The sequence below is a fragment of the Lagenorhynchus albirostris genome, chromosome 10, assembly GCF_949774975.1.
Source record: "Lagenorhynchus albirostris chromosome 10, mLagAlb1.1, whole genome shotgun sequence".
In the NCBI taxonomy this organism is placed as follows: domain Eukaryota; kingdom Metazoa; phylum Chordata; class Mammalia; order Artiodactyla; family Delphinidae; genus Lagenorhynchus; species Lagenorhynchus albirostris.
This window is the reverse complement of record NC_083104.1, coordinates 1,659,915-1,681,640: the sequence shown is the minus strand read 5'-3', so window position 1 is coordinate 1,681,640 and position 21,726 is coordinate 1,659,915. Positions and strand designations below refer to the sequence as shown.

Sequence of the window (21,726 nt, the reverse complement as noted above, 5' to 3'; positions counted from 1 at the left end):
GCAAGGAGCTCAACCCAAAGTCAGAGGCAGAGGCACTGCCGACGCCAAGCCTCCAGGAAGTTATCACCAAACCAACAGTAACCAAGGGATGGCGAAGCGTCGACTCCTGTACGGAGACTCCCGACCTCAAGCTCAGCGAGCCTCGCGAGCTGCCCCCCACGTCTCCCCAGCCAGCGCCCACACCCCGCTGCCCGCGTCAGGCCCACGGTGGCTGCTCGTCCCTGCCGTGCACTCTGGTCTCCCAGGGGTCGCCAGGGGGTCACCATCACCGCAGGCATCACAGAGACTGCAGGCGCTCTGCCGAATCTCGGGGGGCTCTGGGAGACGCCCTCACCTGGGGGCGCACAGCACGAGGTGCAGCTCGGTGGCGGGGATGCTGGAGAGGCTGCAAGTCCCCCCCACCAGGGGTCCTTCAGGCAACGCACACCTGCAGAGTCGCTCGGGCCGCTCAGGGTCACTGCACAAGGCTGCAGCAGGTCAGAGGCCGGGGAGCACAGGAGAAGTGGGGAAAGGAGAAGGCAGCCCCTCGAGCTGCTCCCGGCAGTGCTCTCGGCCCAGGGGTCCCGTGCACACGTGGAGGCGAACGAGGCTGAGGGAGCCGCGGAGCACAGGCCTGCACGCTGGACTCTGGGGCTGGGGACAGGAAACAAGGTCGAGGTCACGGGGGCGCGTGGCATGCCGGCTGCACAGGGCGGTCCTCCTCCTCGCCTCTACCGCACCTGCTCCCTACCGAGGGCCAGGAGGCCTCATCCTGCTGGTCATGTTCCAAGATCCTGCATGGCCTACACTTTCCAGGTGGGGCTTTCGGGGTCTCCAGACTCAGCACATCCCAGGGTGCCCACCGCAGCCTCAGCAAAGAGGGACGAGGTGCGAGCTGGCCCTGAGAGGAGAATCAGCCGCTCACGCTCCGCCAGGACCCGGCCCCCCAGAGGCAGCCAGGCTAGGCCAGTCCTAGGGACCAGGGCCAACCCCACCTCCTGCCGCCTGTCCTTCCTCCTGAGAGACACGCACTGCGGCTGCGCCGGACACGTTCCTTTGGGCTTGCTTACCCCCACTCCCCGTTCCCACACTTCCCACGGGGCTCTGTGGGCAGGAAGACAGCTGGGCTGAGGAAGGTGGAACTTCCTGGGGGTCCACCCCACGCCCCCCCCCCGGACCCCTGCATCGATGCGGAGGGCAGGGTGCACTCCAGGTGGCTCTGCCACATCGTGCGGCTGCCCGGGACCCCGCTAGTTAACGCTGTGACCCTGATGGGAAGCAGCCTGGAGCCACGTGACTTCCCCCAAGTGTGGGTCCTTCTCCATCTCCCACCCCAACCCCAGCCCCGAGGAAGAGTCAAAAAAATTACAAAAGAGCAGTGACTGTAGGAAGGCCACGTTATGCAGTTTGGAATTGTTTACTTTGTAAACAAACCAATGGCAATAAATTATGCTGAACTTTTAATAAGATGCACATCATATTAGGTCTGTATTTTTGCCAAAAAGGAAAAAAAAGATGGGGGAAGTAGAGAGAGAGAAAAATGCCTTGAAGTAAAGATCACAAAAGGGGTTTCCTGTTATGAGATACGGATGCATTTCCTTGACCAAAACCAGACTGATCAAAATGCCAAATCAAAAATTATGAAAACTACAAACAGGTGACAGACTTGAACTTGCTTCCTCTGCTGCCAGCGCGGCTCCCGGAGTGGACAGCGCCCTATGTCAGGCCGCACCACGGGGCTGCCCCACTGCGGCCAGTGCTGGGCAGAAGGCATCCTGGGGCGCCTGGACCAGCTGCAGCTCTTTGAATCGGCCCCCTTTTGCTTCACTCCCATCTGGATGCCCAGATGAAACGCCCCATGACCGGGCATGTTCCAGCGCTGGGCCGACAGTGCACACACTGTAGCTGCAAAATGCCCCGGGCCGGCCCGTGGCTGAGGCGGTCACAGCTGTCCTCCCAGGTGCACGGGTACAGCCCTCCCGCTAGCACAGCACAGGCCTGGAGGTACACGCAGGAGGCTGATTCTCGGTCAAAACGGCAGCAACATGCAACGGAGGGACTGGCTGTTTCTGTTTTTGTTCCGTAACAATTATGATACAAACAGAAAGGTCAAGTGTCCGAGAACAGAAATTGCTTTTCCATTCTTCACAGTCTTCGCAGATGCTGTTCCCTCTGATGGGAACGCCCTTCCCTCACCTCTCCACTTAGTAACGCCTGCTTGTCTGCTTGTGTCTTAGGAACAGTCATCACGTCCCCCTCCTCGCAGAGCCCACCATGCCTTCCAGGGGGCCACCCAGTCTGTCCTCGGGGTCCCTCTCCACCCGAGCACGCTCCCCCCGACAGACCTGAGCGCCACGGCAGAGCTGGCATCAGACTCAGGTCCGGGTTCTGCCACTCACCGCAGCCGCTAACGCCTCACTCACCCTCTGTGCGTAGAAGAGGACGGACCTGCCATTTCGAGGGCCAACACTGGACTTGTTTTTAATGCTCAGACGTGACTGAGCTGATTCACTCTTCCCCTCTAAGCTCCCCTGCTGAGAACAAACTTTCAGGAAGACACGGGTCTTCCTGCCTGCCCTTCAAATGCCAGGTCCTGGTGGGTCAGCAACCTCTCTCCCAGGCAAGCTGCAGGGGCGGCAGGAGAGCAAGGGCTCCACGGCAAGGAGGACTGCTCACGGGCAGCTGGCCGAGGCCCCCAGCCCGGCTGCCGAGGCCCTCCGCCCGTGCACCCCCACGAGCACTGGCACGGCCCGCCCAGAGGGGCCTGGTTCCGCTCGGCCATGTCCTCTGGATCCCTGGGCCGAGGGCACAGCCATGGGCACGGAGCAGCCTCTCACCAGCATTAGAACAAGTGCTTCTGACAACAGACCCAATGGGAGAAGCGCCTACCTGTGTACGGAAGCCTTCCTAAATTCTCTGACAGTCGCTACTGCCATTTACAGAGCCTAGGACTATGAAGGGCATCAGATACGTTTGTCATTTAATCCTCCCGACAGCCCCACAGGGCATTCCCATCACCGTTTTAGAAAAGTTAACTGAGGCTCAGAAAGGTAAAGCCGCTTGCCCAGGGTCAGCAAGCCAGAAGGCGACAGGGGTGGCATCCTAAGGCAGCACTTCCTGACTGAGGCCCCGTGATCCCATAAGGGAAATGAAAAAGGAAGCAGCGAACGTGGACGTCTGCTAGGAGCAGACAGACACTGAGCCAGGGAAAGAAGGAGGGGATGCTTCCCAGGAACCCCCTCCACTGTGAGCTGGGCCCCGTGCACCGACAGCGACCCTCTCCGAGGCCACCAGAACTGCCGGCACCTGCCTGGCCACATTCCCAGAGTCCTCGGATAGGCCATAAAGGAATTATCAACAAACTTCAGAGGACTGAAACCATAAAAATTTTGCTCTCTGACCACAGTGGGATGAAAGTATAAATCAACAACAAAAATTAACTAGAAAATCCCCAAATGTTTGGAAATTAAGCAACGCATTTATAAATAACTTGTGGACCAACTAAGGAACTACCATAAGAAGTTTTAAATAATTTTAGCCAAATGATAAAACAAAATGACATATCATTGGGATGAAACTAAAACAGTACTTATAGGAAAATTTATAGTTCTAAATTATATATTAGAAAAAGAAATAAATTGATAATTAAGGGTCTAAGCCTTCATCTCAAGAAGCTAGATGGAGAACAGCATAGTAAACCCAAAGAAAGTAGAAAAAAGGAAATAATTAAGAGGAGAAACCAATGCAATAGAAGCAAATGAACAAGAGGGAAAATCAACAAAGCCAAAAGTTAGTTATTTTATAATACAAATGATAAACACCTAGCAAAACTGATCAAGAGAAAGGAAAAAACCCCACAAATTACCAATATCAGATATAAAACAGAGACATCACTACAGATTCCAAAAAAAAAAGCTAATTATGATTAATTTTATGTCAACAGACAAAAATAGGCTAATTCCTTATAGAAACATAACAAAATTGATGTAGGAAGAAATAAAACTCTAAATAGTCATATATATATTGAGGTAGTTAAATTCATAACTAGAAGCCTTCTCAGAAAGAAAACTATAAGCCCTCATAGCTTCACTGGTGAATTAGTCCAAACTTTTAAAGGAGGAAATAATGGCAACTTTACACAAGATCTTCCAGAGGATAAAATGAGTAGGAACTTCTCACCTCTCTTTATGAGGCCAGAATAATGCTGATACTAAAATACGATACAGACATTATAAGAGCAGTATCTCATGAACATAGACATAAAAATGTTAAACAAAATGTTAGCAAATCAAATCCAGCAATATATAAACATAATATTCGGGACCAAACAGGATTAAATCTAGCAAGGAAGGTGGGCCTAGCATTCAAAAATCAGTAAATGTAACTCATCACATTAACAGAATAAAGGAGGAAAACCATATGATCATTTCAACAGAAGCAGAAAAAGCATTTTACAAAATTCAACACTCATTTATGACTAAAATAAACCTTTCAGCAAAACTAGGAATAGAAAGGTACCTCCTCACTCAATTCACAGGGAAAAGCCCATGGCTAACACAGTATTTACTGGGAGAGCAGCACACACTTTGTCCTGACGGCAGGGACAAGACAAAGCCATCCACTCTCCTCCCCTCTGGCGAACCCTGCACTGGAGTTCCAAGTGAGGGAATTAAGGCAAGAAAAAAATAAGGCAGAAAGGGTAGAAAAGTGTCATCTGCATTCCCAGATGTCATGACTGTTTACAAAGAAAGTCCTAAGGATTCCACAAAGCAAGTACTAGATCTAGTGACTGACTTTAGCAAGGTTGCAGGATACATTATTAACATACATAAACCAATTTTGTTTCTATATATTAGCAGCAAACAATTAGGAAATTTAAAAACATCATTTTAATAACAGCAAATAAAATACTTGGTGAAAGATTTAATAAAATACATGCATAACTTTTCCCTTAACATTACAAAACACTGCTGAGAGAAAATAGGCACCTAAATCAATGGAAAGATATACCATGTTCATGGATTGGAATATTCAATATTTATAAAATGTCAATTGTCCCCAAAGCGTTCTATAGATTCCATAGAAATGACAATCAAAATTCCAATGCACATTTTTTAAAAAAGAAATTAAGTTGATTTGAAAATTTACACGGATGCAAAGAACCTAGAAAGGTCAAAACAGTATCTAAAAAGAACAAAAAGAAAGACTCACTACCTGATTTCCAAATTCCCTGTAAAGCTACAGTAACCATGACAGAATAAGATTGGAATAAAAGTAGACCAACCAATAGTACAGAACAGAGTCCAGGCACAGACCCACACATATTCATCACTTGATTTTTTTTTTCCTACAAAGATGCCAAGGCAATTCAATGGGAAAGGCAAATCTTTTCAATAAATAGTACTGAAAGACACGTATGAAAAAGATAATAAATTTCAATCCCTTCTTCACACCATACAAAGAAATTAATCTGGGATGGAACACAGACCTAAACATAAAGCTAAGAGTATAAAGCTTCCAGAAGAAAAACATAGACTATCTTCCTAACCATGGGGTGGGCATAGGCAGAGACTTCTCAGAGACAAAGGAAGGACAAGCCATATACTTAATAATTGATGAACTGAAGTTCTCAAAATTAAAAACCTTCAAAAGATCAAGAAGATGAAAAGGCGAACTACAGCCTGGGAGAAGTCAACTCAACACATGCTATCTGACAAAGGACGTGTGCCCAAATATATAAGAACTACAAATCCACAATGAGATAAACAACCGGATGTGGAAATGTGTCCAAGGACTGAGCAGTCATTTCGGAAGATGATTACTGATTGGCCAACAAGCGCATGAAGAAGGGAGCGTCCCGTTACTCCATCGCACGGCCCCAGAGCCACGTGGCAGGAAGCCCAGGGGGAGGGCGAGCACAGGCCCAAAGGCAGGGTCCAGGCGGCTCCATGCCAGCACTACCAGGCAGTCAGAGAAGAAAAGGCAGAGCTGTCTGTTCTCACTGTCTGTCTTCCAAGACAGACTTTTTGTGCGGGAAAAAAAACAAGGTACAAAACAATGTGTATACTAAGGTATTAATATAAAGAAAAAATCAGGCGGAGGGCGTGTACATGGATATGCCTGAAAGCACACAGACTCCTGGAAAGAAACTGAAAAGGTACAAGGGTGGGAAACACTCTACATCTTTGTGCAGTTTGGATTTTCCCCATCATGAAAATGTTATCACCTATTTTTTTAACTATTAAAAAATAAAGTTAACTACAGGCTGGAGCGGGCACGTCACCATCTTACCTGCCCAGTTAGCTCTCAGAGTTCACGCCAAATGTCTGCATGGACAGCAACCTTCCTGCTGCCACAGATCAGGGCTCAGGAACCGTGGGCGCCCACAGTCAAAAACAGCTCCCGGGGCGTGAGTTCACAATCCAGTACAAGTAGCTGAACAAATAAGGAGGTGGACGGAGGGAGGACGGTGGATGGCAGGGGCCGGGCTGGTCACTGTGGGAGTGGAGCTGCAGACAAGCCCGGCGGGAGGCTCCACTGAACTCACACATCAGTCTGGCTGCACGCGAGGCCCCGCGGAGACACAGACGGATGGATACGTGTGTGTCTGTGATCACAGATAGGTGCGCTCACTCGTACCTCCCAGCTCTGTCTGCTGAGAGGCCCAGAAGCAGGGACACCCCAGCTCCAGACCCTGGCTTCGGCACCACTCACTCTCCAAGGAAGGGACAGGGCTCCCTGGAGAAATGGCTGATTCCGGGGCTGGGGCAGGGATGACACCAGATGGGCCTGGAGCAGCATGGGGCCCCAGAAGTGAAGCAAGTGCTCAGAAGGCGAAAGGAGGGGGGCACGTCCAGGGGACACAGGAGAGCCTGAAAGGGCTCCCAGGGCCACGGCAGGGACGAGCGGAGAAGCAGGATGACGAGGTGGCAGGTTATAACCCAGCATGTAAAACGTACCCTGATTAAATAAACAGCAAGGAGAGACAACGCTCCCATAAATAAGAATTCCAGTAATTTACACAGGCACTCCTCCCCCAGGAGGTGCAGCCTCACTCCCTCTCCCACCCCCACCTTGACCGAGCGGCTTCCAGTGGGGAGGTGGAGGCGGGAGCAGACCCCAGACAGACACCACTGTGTGTGCAAGAGCTGCAGGGAAGGGTGCAAACATGCTACGGGAATTCCAAGAAGAAAAGCACGGATGAATGAGCTGTGCCGAGTCCCAACAGAACGGCACACGGCAGTTAAAACCTGGAGCTAAAACCATACCTACCAGCGAAGATGAACCTCAACACGAAATGCTGAATGAACATGAAAAGAGCAAGCCTGGAGTAGGAATACACAGGGTGTTATCGTTTACACGTAGCTTTAAATAAAACAATGTTACATATTATGAGTGAATACAAACCTAGGTGGGAGAGGCATCTATATCACATTCCAGATAGAAAAAAGGTAACCGGCAGAGCAAACTCATGAGTTCACAGGTATTATCGAGTTCCTGTTTTAAAGGTGTGCTGGCTAAGCTACCAGGAAGTACTTGGAGGCACAGGTAATGCACTGAAGCAGGACGGAGACTTGGGGACAGCCGTGAAAGGGGCAGGAGAATGGGCAGGGCCAGAGGAGCCGGGTGGTGTCCACAGCGAGGAGGTACCCTCCCCACAGGCCCCAGGTCTTCAAAAAGCGAAGCGTCGTCTTTAAGCTCCCCAGCTGGTGTCGCACCACCCACAACTCCGGGGACCACGCATCGAGGACAGGATGACTCGTGAGTCCTGCCCTGGACGCTGGAGCCCTGTGTCACCTCCAATGGCCCCCGCACCGCGTGCGCCACACCCGGTCTCCCTGCACCCTCAGCGCGACCACCCACCTTGTCACACAGGCCGGAAATCCCAGAGCCCCTGCCCCCCCACCCCTGCACCCACTGCATCATTTGCTGGGCACGGCCTGTCCTCTCTGCCAGCGCCACCCTGGACCGAACCACCGCCATCCCTCGCCGAGACCCAGCCAGCTCCCCATACCCACTCTGGACCCCTCGGTCAGACGTCTACCCGTCTACCCAGCCGGGGTGCCTACTCCCGCCCTCCCCCTCCTTCCTCCCCTGTTTACACCCCTCAGCGCTCCCCTTGCTCTCGGGTAAAGGCAAATGGTGGGAGGGTTCTGCCCTCATCAGGCAACCCTAGGAGTGCCCAGAAGCCCACTTGGACCCTCCGCTCACATCTGGCCTCTGCAAGGCCCCATAACTAGGGTAGGAGCCCGTGGCCTGCACACCACACAGTTCCCCCTGCTCCCCCGACAGGCTACCAGCGCCCCCAGGGCTGTGTGCAGGGAGCCTTTCAGAGGAGCAAAAAGACCACACACTTCAACAGAGCCAACCCTATAACGTCCACTGGTTCATCAAAATGAGTTGAGTCATCACGAAAAGGTGAAATTATAAGCAGTATTCTAGGAAGAACTGTGCAGTTTGACGAAAGAGGGGAGTGTAAAATACACGTTAGAGAGATTCCCAAACTCAGGCGTGATTACTTTTGAGCTTGGCAGTCAGCTTCGTGACTATACGATCTCCCTTTACTGAAAAGGAACGACGTCCAGCTCGGGGGGTGGTGGGGATGGAGGGCACCCGGCTGCACGTGACACACAGCCTCACCGCGTTGCGCTGCCCCCGAGTGTCTGTGCTCACTCAAGCTCTCTGGGGGGCTGACAAAGGGTCACAGGGCTTCTCTCCAATGGGTGGGACTGGAAGTCGTTTTTGCATCCTTTTCAGTAGTGTCGCATTTTTAATGACAAGCACTTATTATTTTTTTAATCTGAAGAAAATGTTATTGTAATAAAATGAGTCTCCCCGCTCCCATTTGGGGAGGAACGAAGCTTTCTCCAAACCCTCAACGTGGACCTTCGTTGGTTTAAGGCTGGAAATGGAAGCGGGGTCCCTGCAGACCAGGGGTGGTGGCAGCGCCACACAGATGTCGCACCTGGGATTCCCAGCTCAGCTAAAGGGAGACCGCACGTGTGCCCCGGGCCCGGCCTGCCCCGCTGGCCCAGCCACTGACGGCAGCCCCTGGGTCTGGGGACCTTGTGCAGCGCGGCCGGGAAGGAGGCTCCCAGGAGGACAGAGTCTGCCTGAGGCCAAGCCACACGGAGCAGAGTGAAGTCGAGCGACCTGGTCCTGACAGCCTGCAGGTCCTGACTCAGCCGTGCTCAGAGCAGAAGCGGGAGGACTGCCATGAAGGAGACGCAGTCCCTTGTCAGGTGTGCTCACCCGTGTGGGTCCCTGTCACAGGTCATCAAACACCAGCGAGCTAACACACCCACCCGCTCTGGGCACAGTGTACCCTCTCAGTACTGGTCCAGCTGCCGGCCTGGAGCAGGAAAGACGGTAACGCTAACCATGTCCCTCTGCGCACGACGGGACCGGGCGGCAAGGATTGAGAGGGAGCTCCAGAAAGGCCTTTCTGAGCAGCCCCGCGTACACACACAGGTCCTGACGGAGAGTGAGGTGCATCTTCAGAAGAAATTCACTACGGGCCCTCTGGCAGGGAGCACCCAAAGGTGCCCGCAGGAGAAAGCCAGTCCCCTAAACTGGAGCCCCACACCCGTCCCCTCGCCCCTGTTGACTGCAGGCTGCCCTGTGTGCTCCCCAAGGATACAGCCGCAGCCCGCGCGATGCTCCCCAAGGATACAGCCACAGCCCGCGCGACGCTCCCCGCGGGGGCCTTTGGGTGGGGCAAGCCTTGGACCGGAGCAGGCAGGCCACTCAGGCCCGCCAACCCAAAGCTCAATCACACCCACCTGGCTGAGACTCCCGAGAGGCCGCAGCCCCCAGCTGCTCCCCACCTGAAATCCTGCCACTGCTGTCCCCTGGACGATGAAAACCTGCAAGCTGCCGCCCCAGACCCCACTCGTAAGCCGTGTATGTTCTAGGGCCCTGGACGGCCGTGCACAGAGCCTGTGCGCGCGCATGTGCGAGTGTGTGCATGTGCGCGGGCCGAGAGCAGCTCAGGCGCGTGTCAGCATGTGGGTCTGCTTTCAATCGCGCTGGAACAACTCTACCTGATAAACAAAAACAGATCCAAAATAACCTTTGGCAAGCAGCATGTTTTTAAAAGAAAGAGAAGGTCCGAAGGACCTGGCAAGAGCGATGCTGAAGCAAGCAAACTTGGCCGAGCCAAGCGTCCACGGTGCACATCAAAAAGCCCCTCGCAGGCTCCCCGTGACCCGAGGCCGCAGCCAGGAAGGGGGCTGGAGCTGAGGCTCCCCTGGCCCGAAGCGGACAGGCCGCTGGTCGCTACGTCGCATCCAGGTCACAGGAGCAGAGCCCGGGTGGGGAGCGGGAGGCCAGCAGGAGAGGGCAGAGCCCCTTGCTCGCCTCCGCACAGTCCCTTCCAGTGGGCCCTGCCGGGCAGGGGACAGCGAGGGGCAGCAGGCAGCGTGGGGAGCTGTGGGAGAGCCTCAGGGTCCCCCCTCAGGGAGGTGGTCAAGTTCACAAGGTTCTAAACCTCCAAAGGGGCCAGGATGGCATGGTCTCCCCCGCATCACAGCTCACGTCTGTCTGCCAGGTGCCTTTCCGGGGACATGGCTCTTACCAGAGCCGGGCTGCAGTCGCCCCAGGGCCCAGGCCACATCACCCCAAACCCTCCTCTCTCAAGGCCCAGGTTAAGCTAAAACTGAGGAGGACACCGGAGGTCTGCAGAGCCTGAGGCCAGCACACTGGCAGAGGCAGGGTCACTCCCGAGCACCCCACAGCAGCCTAGAAAAGTGGGCACATAACGGGAGGCTCAAATCAGGGACGGTGGACCCGGGACAGGCCACGGGAGAGGCACGCAGGTCTGCACCCGAAACACGGGAGCCTGGGGGACGACTCAGCTCCTCTGGGCCCTGGTTTCTCCTTGCGTCCCTGGGGGGTCGTGGAGAAGGGGGGGCGAGAACCACGGTGGCTCTGAGGTGGGGGCAGGCTCTCGATAAGCAGAGGCACGCGCTCAGCACGGCACGAGGGCGAGGGCAAGGAGAGCGGCGCCCGGCCTTCCTGGGGATAAAACGGGAAAGACGGCTGCTACTGCTAAAGGGACAAGAGTATCACCGGGCCACCCCACAGGGCAGGAGGCAATGGCCAGCAAACAAGGGCTTTTGTGAAGCTCTGGGGGGAGAGACACGAGGGAGACAGGAGAGGAAAGGCTGGGAGCCTGGGAGGGGTGAGGGAGAACAGCTTGGGAGGGCGAGCGGGCAGTGGCCCGGACACCGCAGCCAGAGGGCAGGCCGGGAATCCACGCAGGGGGCCAAGTGACTGCAGGTCACACTGCAGGGCCGGGAACGGAGGCCCCTCGGGCTTCCTGAGAGGAGGTGGCCCCCAACACAGCACGCCGGGCCCCCGGGGGCCTCCCCAGCGGAGAGTGGCTGTCCAGGGCGAGGCAGGTGAGGCCACAGGGAGGTGAGAGAGGAGAGGGAAGGGCAGAACAGAAGCTGCTCTTTCTCTAATTCTTTCTGTGTTTTCTTCCCTAAAAGCCACACAAGAAACAGATGAATCCAAGCTCGTTGTAAAAGATCTGAACACCAATTACATGGACTAAAACATGAAAGCTCGCTCTCAGCCCTGAATTCCGCCTTCCCTCCCTCCCCCAAGATGGAAACACTATTCACAGTTTGCTGTGTCTCCTTTCAGATCTCTTTTGACGCATTTATACACAAACATATGCACATATGCACGGCTTTCCTGAACGGGTGGGACCAAGCTGTACGCGTGCGGAGACGGGCTTGTGCGTCCCCTTTATCCACAGACACTCACTGAGGGCCCAGAGCAGGCTCGTGGGCCTGGCAGTTCCAGCGTGCTCTCTCCACCCACATTTACGTCACCCTTCGGGGCCGCAATGAGCCTGTCAGTCCACTCACAGCACGGAAAACCCGCGCACAGCTTGGCTGCTGGGCTCGGAGAGGGCAAGGAAAACAGACACGGGGCCGGTCCCCCCAGGAAGCTAGGAAGGTGCAGGCTCCACAGCCCCCAAGGCAACCAGAGACACTGATCAGGCCGAGGGTTCCGGGGTCCCACCCCAGCTCACCTCCCAGCAGCCACGTAACCCCGGGCAAGACACCCCTCCCCTCGGACCCTGCAGCCACCTCTTTCCTGAGAAAATGTCGCCCACGCACTCGGCCCCAGTCAGTGTCCGGGGAAGGCCCCCTGAAGGGTGCGGGTCGGCAGCCGAGTGACCGGAGACCCTGGTCCCCACGGCTGCGGAGGGCGAGCTCCTGTCACCTGCAGCTGCTGACCATCTCAGGACGTGCCTGGGACCGAGTCAGGGGCCGACATCAGCGCGCTGAGGGCCGAGGCCTGCGGGCGGCCAGCACCCAAAGGGTTAACGGCCTGCTGCCGGGCCTTCCTGCCGCCAGGACTGCATTAGGGGCGGGAGATGGGCTGCGTCTGGATCGCATTAGGAGCTCTGTTGGCAGCGTTCCCTCTGGCGGGCTGCCTCCCCTCCTGCCCCGACCACTCTCCCCACAGCTCAAAGAAAATACCAGGATCCACACATAACCCCGCGCACTCCCCTCCTGTCTCTTACCCCCGTCTTGAATGAAACAAGCTCTTAAACTCCTGACCTTCCGCCCAGTCACCCCGTTCGTTTCTGGCGCGGCAGCGTCGTGGAGCCCGGGGCACGGCTGCCCTCCCCGCGGACGCACGCTGCGCAGTCGGGCACGGGCTCCGGCAGGCCGGGGCAGCTCCTCCTGAGGCTGGCCCGGGGCGTCTGTCATCCGAAAGAGCGCAAACACCCCCAGAAAGACCCTCCCCCTGTATCCTGAGATGCCAACACCAGGGCCACTCAGACCCTCACCGTGCACAACTGGGAAGGCTCCCAAGCCAACAGGAGGAGGGTTGGCAGCCTTCAAGCACCAGAAATAAAGCCTTAGGAGAAACAGCTGAAGCGCGCTTTTTAACTTTCCTCATCTTTCCCCGCCAGAGGCCCCGAGGCAGCGGCTGGATTCGCCAACAGCGCACAAATTCACGTCTTCCCTGGTGTCTGAGCTTCAGCCCCATACACCTCCCCTGCAACTGGATGCCCCAAATACCTCCATCTTGCTAAAACCCAACCCACGCTCCCCTCTGCCTCCGCCCTCAGCCCCAGACCTCTCCCGGCTCCCCCGCAGCAGCGGCTCCACCACCCCACCTGCTACTCAAGCCAGAGACCTGGGGGCTGTCTCGGACGTGGCTCCCCCCTGCACCTGGCCCAAACCCACTGCCTCACCAGCCTTGCTCAGGCCACCTCCTAAACAGCCGTAAGCCCCACTGCACTGCCGCCAGCTTGATCCACGTTCCCTCCACCTGCCTGGACTACACGACGGCCTCCTAATGGTCCCCAGAAAGGCACTCTGGCCCCCTTGCACCCATTCTCCACATGGTCGGCCTCTCTAGCACACCAGGAAGCGCATATGCACACACACAGCCACGCTCCCTTCTCCACCCTTCGAAACCACCTGCGTGTCTCAGCGGCTGCTGGACGGAGACCTCTGGACCCTAGGGCTCCGCTGCCGCCTCTAGCCCCACAGCCCCTCTTCCTCGGTGCCTGTTCTCTGAGCACCAGCCCCAGCGACCTTCTCTCAGGCCGTCAGGTCACTAGGCTGCCTCCCCGCCAGGCCGCTGCACGGTGCCCGCTGCCAGAGCACCCCTCCACGCCCAGCCCCACTCCTCTCCTGCACACCAGGGACCTGCCACCTGCTCTCAGAGGACGCTGCCCTGTCGCGGAGAGGCCCTGCCTCGGGCTGCAATTCCACCCGAGCACGCGTGCAGGGCGAGGAAAGGTGCCTGCGGGCAGGCAGATGCAATTATCCGGCGGGACATGTCCTCATCCACACACCCCTGTGTGTGTCCTCACAAACACTGGTCACCAACAGCAAGCCAAGGACGCGGCTGGCGGTCGGACGGAAGCCAGCTCAGTCCCATAAGGCTGGCTCAGACTCTGGACTTCCCTTGCCCAGAATCATCTCATTTAAATACTTTTGAAAAGACCGGAAAAAAAAAAGAACTTCTAGTGGCCGGCATTTATTTTTAAACGAGAACATGTTATAATAAAGCATTTTAACAAAACTTCAAACGAAAGCAGGCAAGTGCCTTTACTTTAAAAAGTCGTCTCACTGCCCTTTCCCCATGATTATTACAAGTTGAAGCCTGTGAATAATTAAAGCAATGTTTATGGTATTTTTATTACTGTTTTATTCTTAAAAGAAAGAATGATAAATATTCAGTTTAAGTGGTACACTTGCTCTCTGTGTACTCAGGAAACACTCAACTTTCCTTTAACGAGAAAAATAAAACCAAGAAGGTCACAGCAGCGCCCGCAAAGACGGCAGGGCAGTAGGGACCACAGCCGCTCACCACAGGCCGCAGGTGGCCCTCCTCTCCCCGCGGTGCCAGTCGGAGGGGCTGGCGGGGCTGGGACAGGTGGCCTGGCCAGCCTGGCGTTGCTTCCTTCCTGATGAATCTTCTGTAACAGGAAACGGCTAGGGATGAAGATGGGCCAGCTACACTTCTAGACACAAAGCACTGAAGCAGAGGGGCTCAGTCTTGAGAGAAAGGTGGCTCGAGAAGCCAGCTCTGCGGCCCTGGGCGCCTGACTTACAGTCATTCTCTGAAAAATGAGCCAGCGCTGGGCCTCCTGGCTGGTGAGGCGCCGAGACACAAGCCTTGAAGGGGAGTGGCCGCCGCCCGCTCCACTCCTGCTTCCGGGCCCACGGGGAGCAGCTGCTACAAACACAGCCCTCTACGGTCATCAACTGCACACTCTGAATCAAAATCCTACTCAGAACCAAAATGCTTATTTGCTCATTGGCTTTTTCCTACTGTTTTGTTCACTAAATAATTTCTGGGGCCTCGTCTGGGCCAAGCTCCGGGTCGGGTGCTGAGGGCACGGAGCCGGACGGGTGCAGCCTCTGTCCGCAAGGAGATTCTGCAGTGGGTCGCATGGCAGAGACACACATGGGGGCGAGCGGCCAGCCACCCAGGGCGGGGCCGTGGGAGCTGCAAGGAGAGACCCCCTCTGGGCGGGGAGCCGGCCCACGAAGGCCGCAGGTGAGGAACCAGGGCAAGAGGCAGAGGTCGCTGGAGGTGGGGCAGGAGGGGCTGGGCTGCGGGCTTGTTGGGGCAGGAAAGCAGGCTCCTTGCCGAGTCCCAGTCTCACCTCACCCCTGTACAACAGCTTCCAAGAGCGGAGGCAAAGGGAAGAGGAACAACGCCAAATACTGGTTCGCATTTTCTTTCTCCTTTCTGGGGGTTTTTAGTAATGAGGTAAGGAAACCTGAATATGGACTCGATTTGGAGGAATATGCTATCAAATTCTGAACTTTCTCTAAAACTTTTATCAACTAAATAGGTATCCACACACCCCTGAGGATGCCCCCTTACTATCAAGAACCGACGTGGGTTCCACTCAGTAACCCACTTAGTAGCCCTGCAAAGACCTGTTTCCTCACAACCGGGAAAGGACCCCACCATTCACTACTTGTGGAACCCACAACAGGAGTTCCATGTGACAGTATTCCTGAACGACGAAAGTGTCCTCCCAGGTGCTGGGCACTCTACGGCCATCACCCCTAGTGGGCAGCGCCCCACACCGCCCTCTGCCAGAGGCGGGGACAGAGGGGGCTCTCGGGGTCTGAGCCGTGATGGCCAGTGAAGCGCAGGAGAGGGGAGCCTGCCTGTGGCTGGTCCTGGGTCCCTGCCTCTCCTTCTGCACCATCTGCGTCTCCGACAGTTCCTGACATTACAACCCTGATGGCCAATCACTGCCGGAAACATCACTAGCCTAGAATCCCCAGATCAGATCTTACCGACGGGTTCCCCCTGCTGAGGATGGAAGGAGCCAAAGAGCCTGAGGAGAAGGCTGGCGAGCCGCAGGATGTCTGCGTTTAAAGCAGTCTGGGTCTAAGTGGGCTTTGGTTTTTCTCCTTCACTCCCTGGGCCCCAACATTCCCCCCCTCAGCTAATGGGCCCCAGCTGGATGGACGTGGCAGCAGAGACAGGGCCAGGGTCTGACAGGCTCCGGCGGGCAGCCTGGCCGGGAGGGGACACAACTATTTATTTGGAGGGGCCGCACTGTGCCCCTGGGGGAGTTCAAGCGGTCAGATGTGCCCAAGTGGACTAGTGAAACCTGCCTGGGGTGTCACTGGCCTTGGGGGCGAGCTGCCCTGCGGTGTCCCAGTGTCCGACAGGCCCCAGGCACGTTACGGTGAGTGGAGAGCCCGGGGGGACTCCGTGGGGGCTCCCGGGGCAGTGGGCATGATGCCCAGAGCCGGTCTCTGGTGCCGGCCAAATGGCTTCAAATGCGGGCTCCGCTGTCTAGGTCTTCTCCCCGGTCAGATGGGGTCACGGGGAAGAAAGGAAGAGCAGAGCTGGCCATCAGCAAGCGACAGACCCACCCGCAAAGTGCTGAAAGCCAACGTCACCCCTACGACAACCCCAGAGGGTGAGCCGGGGCTGTGATTCCTCAGAAGAAAGTCAGAGCTCAGAGGCGTTAAGGGACCTGCCCAAGATTCCAGGGGACTGGAAGCTCTTCCTGACTTCAGTCCTTTCTTCCAAAATCTCTATTCGCTTCCTGGGGCCACCACAACACGTCACCACAAACTTGACAGCTTCAAACAACAGAAGTGTAACCTCTAGCAGTTCTGGAGGCCACAAGTCCAAAGCCGATGTGTCAGCTGGGTTGACCCCCTCTAGAGTCTCTAAAAGAACCCCTTCCATCCCCTCTCCTAGCTTCAGGCCATGCGGGCAACCATGGACATTGCTTAGCTCCAGGCTGCAGAACCCCAGTCCCAGCCTCCAGCTTCATATGCCCTCCTCCCCAAGAGCCTCTGTCACAGGACTTGTCATTGGATAAAGAGCCCACCCTGCTCAGGATGGTCTCATCTAGAGATCCTTATCTTAATTACATCTGCAAAGACTCTCCTTCCAAATAAGGTCATAATCTGAGGTTCTGGATGGACACATCTTCTGTGGGGCACAATTCAACCCACTACAGTCCACCCTCTGGTCCCCAAAACGTCACATCCATCTCACGTGCAAAATACTTTCACCCCATCCCAATATCCCAGATTCTCACCCCATTACAGCATTAACTCTAATTAGGTCCAAAATCTCATCTAAACATCATCAGCTCAAAAGTATCATCAGCTAAGTCACCTAACTAGGCATGAGTGATCTGGAATGATTTATTCTGGGGCAAGACGCCTCTCTATCTGTGGACCTGTAATACTGGAAAACAAGTTACCTGTCTTTAAAATACAGGGATAGGGAGAAAATGGAAGGAACTCAGAGGTCACTGGTCCCAAGCAAGTTTGAAACCCAGCAAAACAAATTCCACTGGGTGTCCAGGCCTGCGAATGACCCTCTGTGGCTTGAGCCTTTGCCCTCTGGGCCCATGGAAGCTCCACTGGCCCTGGCCTCCGGGCCTGCCTCTCTAGCCTCTGCCTTTGTGTCCAGAGCTCTGCCCTTGGAGTCATGCCTCCTTTACCTTGAAGGATAACACACGTTGTGGCTGAGTCCTTCTACCTGTTACTTCCTGCATGTACAATCCCAGAAGTCCAATTGCTTTTTTTTTTTTGAATTTTGTCGGGTCTCTGTCCCTTTACATCCTGGTTGGCAGTGTTTTTGATGATATTAACAGCCTCAAAAACCTATGGGTCTCTCATGTATGTGAAGAGGATCTATGCCATTCAGGCTTCTCCACAGATCCTTCCTGGAGAAGCCCAGCTCGTTCCTGGCTTCTGCTAGATAACTGATGGCACCCGTGAGACACACACGCAAGCTCTTCAGCAAAGGCTGTCCAGCCTCACCTGCGGCCTTGCTCCAGGGCACGCACACTCAGAAGTGAATCTCCTGCTTTCAGCGTCCTTCGGGGTCTGCACAAGGCAAGAATTTCCCACGCCATCAGGAGCTGGTTCCCTTTGCGAATCACAGCTCCTTCCTCAGTTCACTCCTCTCCTCTCACATTTTATTATAAGCAGCAAAGGAGAAGCCAGGCTGCACCTTCCACACTTTGCCTAGAGAACCCCTCGGCCAAATCCAAGTTCATTGCTACAAGTTCTGCTTCTCACGACTCGTAAATTAGAGGCTTGCACAGCAACAGATACCAAGAGGGTTGGAAAGTAGGCTGGGGGAGAACAGGCGCCCCAAAGCAAGAGGACAATGCACTTTATATTTGCCGAGCAACTCCATGTGCCCCAGCACCACAGTCAGCACCTGGGACTCCGAGAGACAAGTTCATCTTTATAAGTACGAAAACAGTAGCCAAAGCTCTCAGAAGCCCCCACGCGCACCCCTGAGAGCTTAAGGTGGCCACTGGCCCTGCTCTGCCTCCTCCAGGCCCTGGGCCCCAGCGCCGCGGCCATTGACTGACCCGGTCATCAGACGCCTCTCCCTCCCTCCAGAGCCTCCAGCACCCAAGTCTGCCCTCTTCTGCTCCTCACCGCCTCCCAGCTGCTCGCCCAGGGCAAAGGGGCACCGGGGCCAGGGGGCCCCGAGGGGTCTGCCCCAGCTGGGAATTAAAACACAGCCACCAGTATAAGCTTAGTTTTGTTAAATGTAAGTCGAGTTTGTTTTCATAATTCTGTGCTTTATTTTTTAAGATTTGCACTTTTAGTGCTTTTGGTGCAACACGGATTTGAGCTGACTAGTCTTTCTATCCAGGACTGACGGTCTTCACGCGAGGCTCCACGACAGCCAGTGGAGGAGGGGATCACGCCTCACAGTGTCAGGGGACCCTCGCCCTTCAACTCCTGCTGCCGCCCCAGGCAGCCCTCAGGTTGGCCCACCCTGGTCACGAGACTCTTCCCTACGACCCCCGGCTCTGCAGGAGGAATGGGTGGAGGGGAGAGACCTCAAGCTGACGTTTCCGTCACCTGCGGAGGCACTGGTCACTCCTCTCACTCCTGAGATGCCCCTCTCCTGCCTCAGGCTGCCCCGCCCGGGAACGGCCAGGGCCAGGCACAGGGTCAGCAGTGCTCCGGCCTTCCCCTCGCTCAGGGCAGGCCCTGCAGGCACGGACCTCCCCCCAGGGTGACGGTGAGTTTCATGTGCCCACTTGGCTGGGCCACGCGGCCCAGATATTTGCCGAAAGCACTATTCTGATTTCTGTGAAGGCGTTTTCTGGATGAGACTAACATTTAGATGAGCAGACCTGGAGTACAGCAGATGACACTCCATAAAGATGGTGGACGAGGCCTGAAGAGGAAAAGACTGTCCTCCCGGGAAGAAGAGGAAATTCTGCAGCCAACAGCCTTCGGATTTGAATTGCGACTCTGCCCTGGGTCTCCAGGCCGCTGGCCTCACAATCATACCAGCCAGTTCCTTAAAATCGCTCTCTTTGTACACACACACATGCACACCCTGTCAGTTCTGTTTCTCTGGAGGTCGGTGACTAATACACCCAGTGAGCCAGACAACCACACAGCCCGTCTCCTCAGAGGCGCCCGGACTCCACGCACCTGGGCTGTGAGCACCTCCAGTGGCCGGCACCGTGCCTGGCCTCGGACACAGGCCGAGAGCAAGCCTCCACTCCCCTGCACTGTAGCCTCCTCTGAGGACCAGGGACCTTCCCTGGACGCCAGAATTCCTGGGAGCTTTCCGAGTTCTAGCCAGCCCTTGTTCCCCACCCTGGATTCCCCTTGGAGGAGAAGGGTGGTTAGGGAGCTGTAAGTTTTTCTTTTCCAGTAAACAGAAACCTTAAGCCAAACCCACTGAAGGGAAGTATCAAGGCCACTGGACACCTTTTAAATCAGAGCCAGGCCAGGAGTTACCAGGAGTCGGGGGTGACGGGGAGACCCCAGCTGCCACCCTTCTCACAGGTCTTCCACAGATGACGTGGCAGCTGCCAGTGTCACTAGGAATGTGACACTCATCTGGGTGGTGTCCAGACTGTACGGCTCTGAGCAACACAAGGTTCTAATTGTGTTTGATTTGAAATCCTTGTGGTTAAGCAAAAGGGACCCAGAAATGAGTCCACACGTACTTGCCACCCTGACCTGGGGGGTTTGTAGGAAGGGGGAGGGGTTCCACCCCGCGCCCTCACTCCTGGGCCGCATGCGCCTGAGCCCACACACCCTCTGGGGGCTCCATTTCTTCATAAAGAATGCCTGCCTGAGAGTCTCCCAACGACCTGCTGCTGCTCCGGGAATCGGGGCGAGCAGTAGTTCCAGCGCGGGGGCAGGGCAGGAGAGGAGGAGGAGCAGGCCCCGCAGCTGGAGAGGCACAGGGACTGTCCCCCCGCCTTCCCGCTAGAGGGAGGGCCCAGAGGAAGGGCAAGGCAAGACTGACCTTGAGGGTGGGGATCTCCACACTGTCCCCGAGGCTGACGGAGCCTGAGAGGATGGTCCCTGTCATCACAGTGCCTTGGCCTTTGATGGAGAAGCAGTGGTCCACAGACATGAGGAACGGTCCCGAGGGGTCCCTCCTTGGGATGGAAATCTGGGACGTCAGGAGCTAGAAGAGAGATGCTGGTGCCACGCCCTGTCGGGAGAGGGGCTGGATGGGGCAGCGCAGACAAGAGCAGCGGGGTGTGACCAGGGCTCGGGCAAGCTGGCCCAGGAGCTCCGAGCGGACCACCTCCGACTGCACCCCGAGCCTCCGCCAAGGCCCCACCCCCGCTCTCAGCGCAGAGGGAAGGGCCCGTGGAGGACGCTCCACTCCCGCTCTCAGCGCAGAGGGAAGGGCCCGTGGAGGACGCTCCTTTACCCTCTCCCACTGGGATGCCCACAGCGGCGTCCCCACGGGCTGGGCTACAGGCCCGCACACAGCCACGGAGGCAGCCCACCGAGGGCACCCGTGGGCACATCGCTCCCCAGCCTCACGTGCCCGCTCACACTGGGCATCGGCCACCGGCCAGCCCCAGCAGCTCGCCAGCCAGTGCGGCCTCCCCCTCCCCCCGGTGATGCTGCCTCTAGAAAGGCTCTTGCGCTGGCTGTGTCGCCAGGTAACATGCAGCTGGGATTGTCTGTTTGTCCACGCCCCCACCAGGCCGTGAGCACCCCAAGCAGCCCCAGCAGCTGCATCGGGGTGCCTGAAGGGAACCTGAAGGACATCCCCAGGGCAGCAGCCTCTGTCTGGCAGGGCAGCGGTGAAGGCCCCTTCCCCAAGCCCCGGCGGGGACAGAGGGACTGGCCCTCCGCGGTGGGTCTGCTTTTCCTGTTCTGCACGCTCTCCCGCGTGCTTCCGCCTCAGCCAGCCCACTGCCCTTGTGCTCCGCAGTGCTGTCGGAGCTGATTACCAAGAAACAAATGGAAATCAAGGCCACGTCAGTCCTCTTGCTTCTTTCTGATTTCGTTAGGGAAGAGACTGTCAGGAAAGTATTTGGTAGTGAATGTCCCACACTCTTAGCCTCATGATAACTCCTCTTGTGGAAAAGGCTGGAGTCGCAAGGCAGGCCTGGCCTGAGGTGTGCGCAGAGGCTGCTCAAAGGGACACACGAACGACTTCAACAGCCGGCATTTCTGTGGATTTTGCTTTAACAGAAACAACTGTCCCAGGCTCCTAGACCAGTGCTGTCTGGAGCTGATGAAAAAGTAACAAAAGCTTCACCCAGAAAATGTTTGTTTTGCTAAGTTAGCAAGGTCAGCACCGTGTAATCACAGAAACAGCAGCCGTGCACGTGGTCACACCTGACCCTGGCTCTGCGGACCCAGGGCAGGTGGACCCCAACACAATCAACCTGGATCTGAATCCCAGCTCCACCTCATGCTTACTGTGAGACACCGGGCAAGTCACTTAACATCTCTGAGTCTCAGG

General features: G+C 56.0%; 1 protein-coding gene across 8 annotated transcripts in view; it reads right to left on the bottom strand.

The window, feature by feature from the left end:
- Positions 1-21,726, bottom strand: part of EEFSEC (eukaryotic elongation factor, selenocysteine-tRNA specific) — a 195,495-nt gene that overhangs the window by 102,481 nt on the left and 71,288 nt on the right. For all 8 annotated transcript variants that reach the window (XR_009542668.1, XR_009542669.1, XR_009542671.1 and 5 more), the window contains exon 4: positions 20,260-20,424. Coding sequence is in view for 2 of the 8 variants with exons in the window: in XM_060161003.1 (XP_060016986.1) it covers positions 20,260-20,424 (165 nt within the window). In the remaining 6 variants the exon portion in view is untranslated. The remainder of the gene's footprint in view (positions 1-20,259; positions 20,425-21,726) is intronic.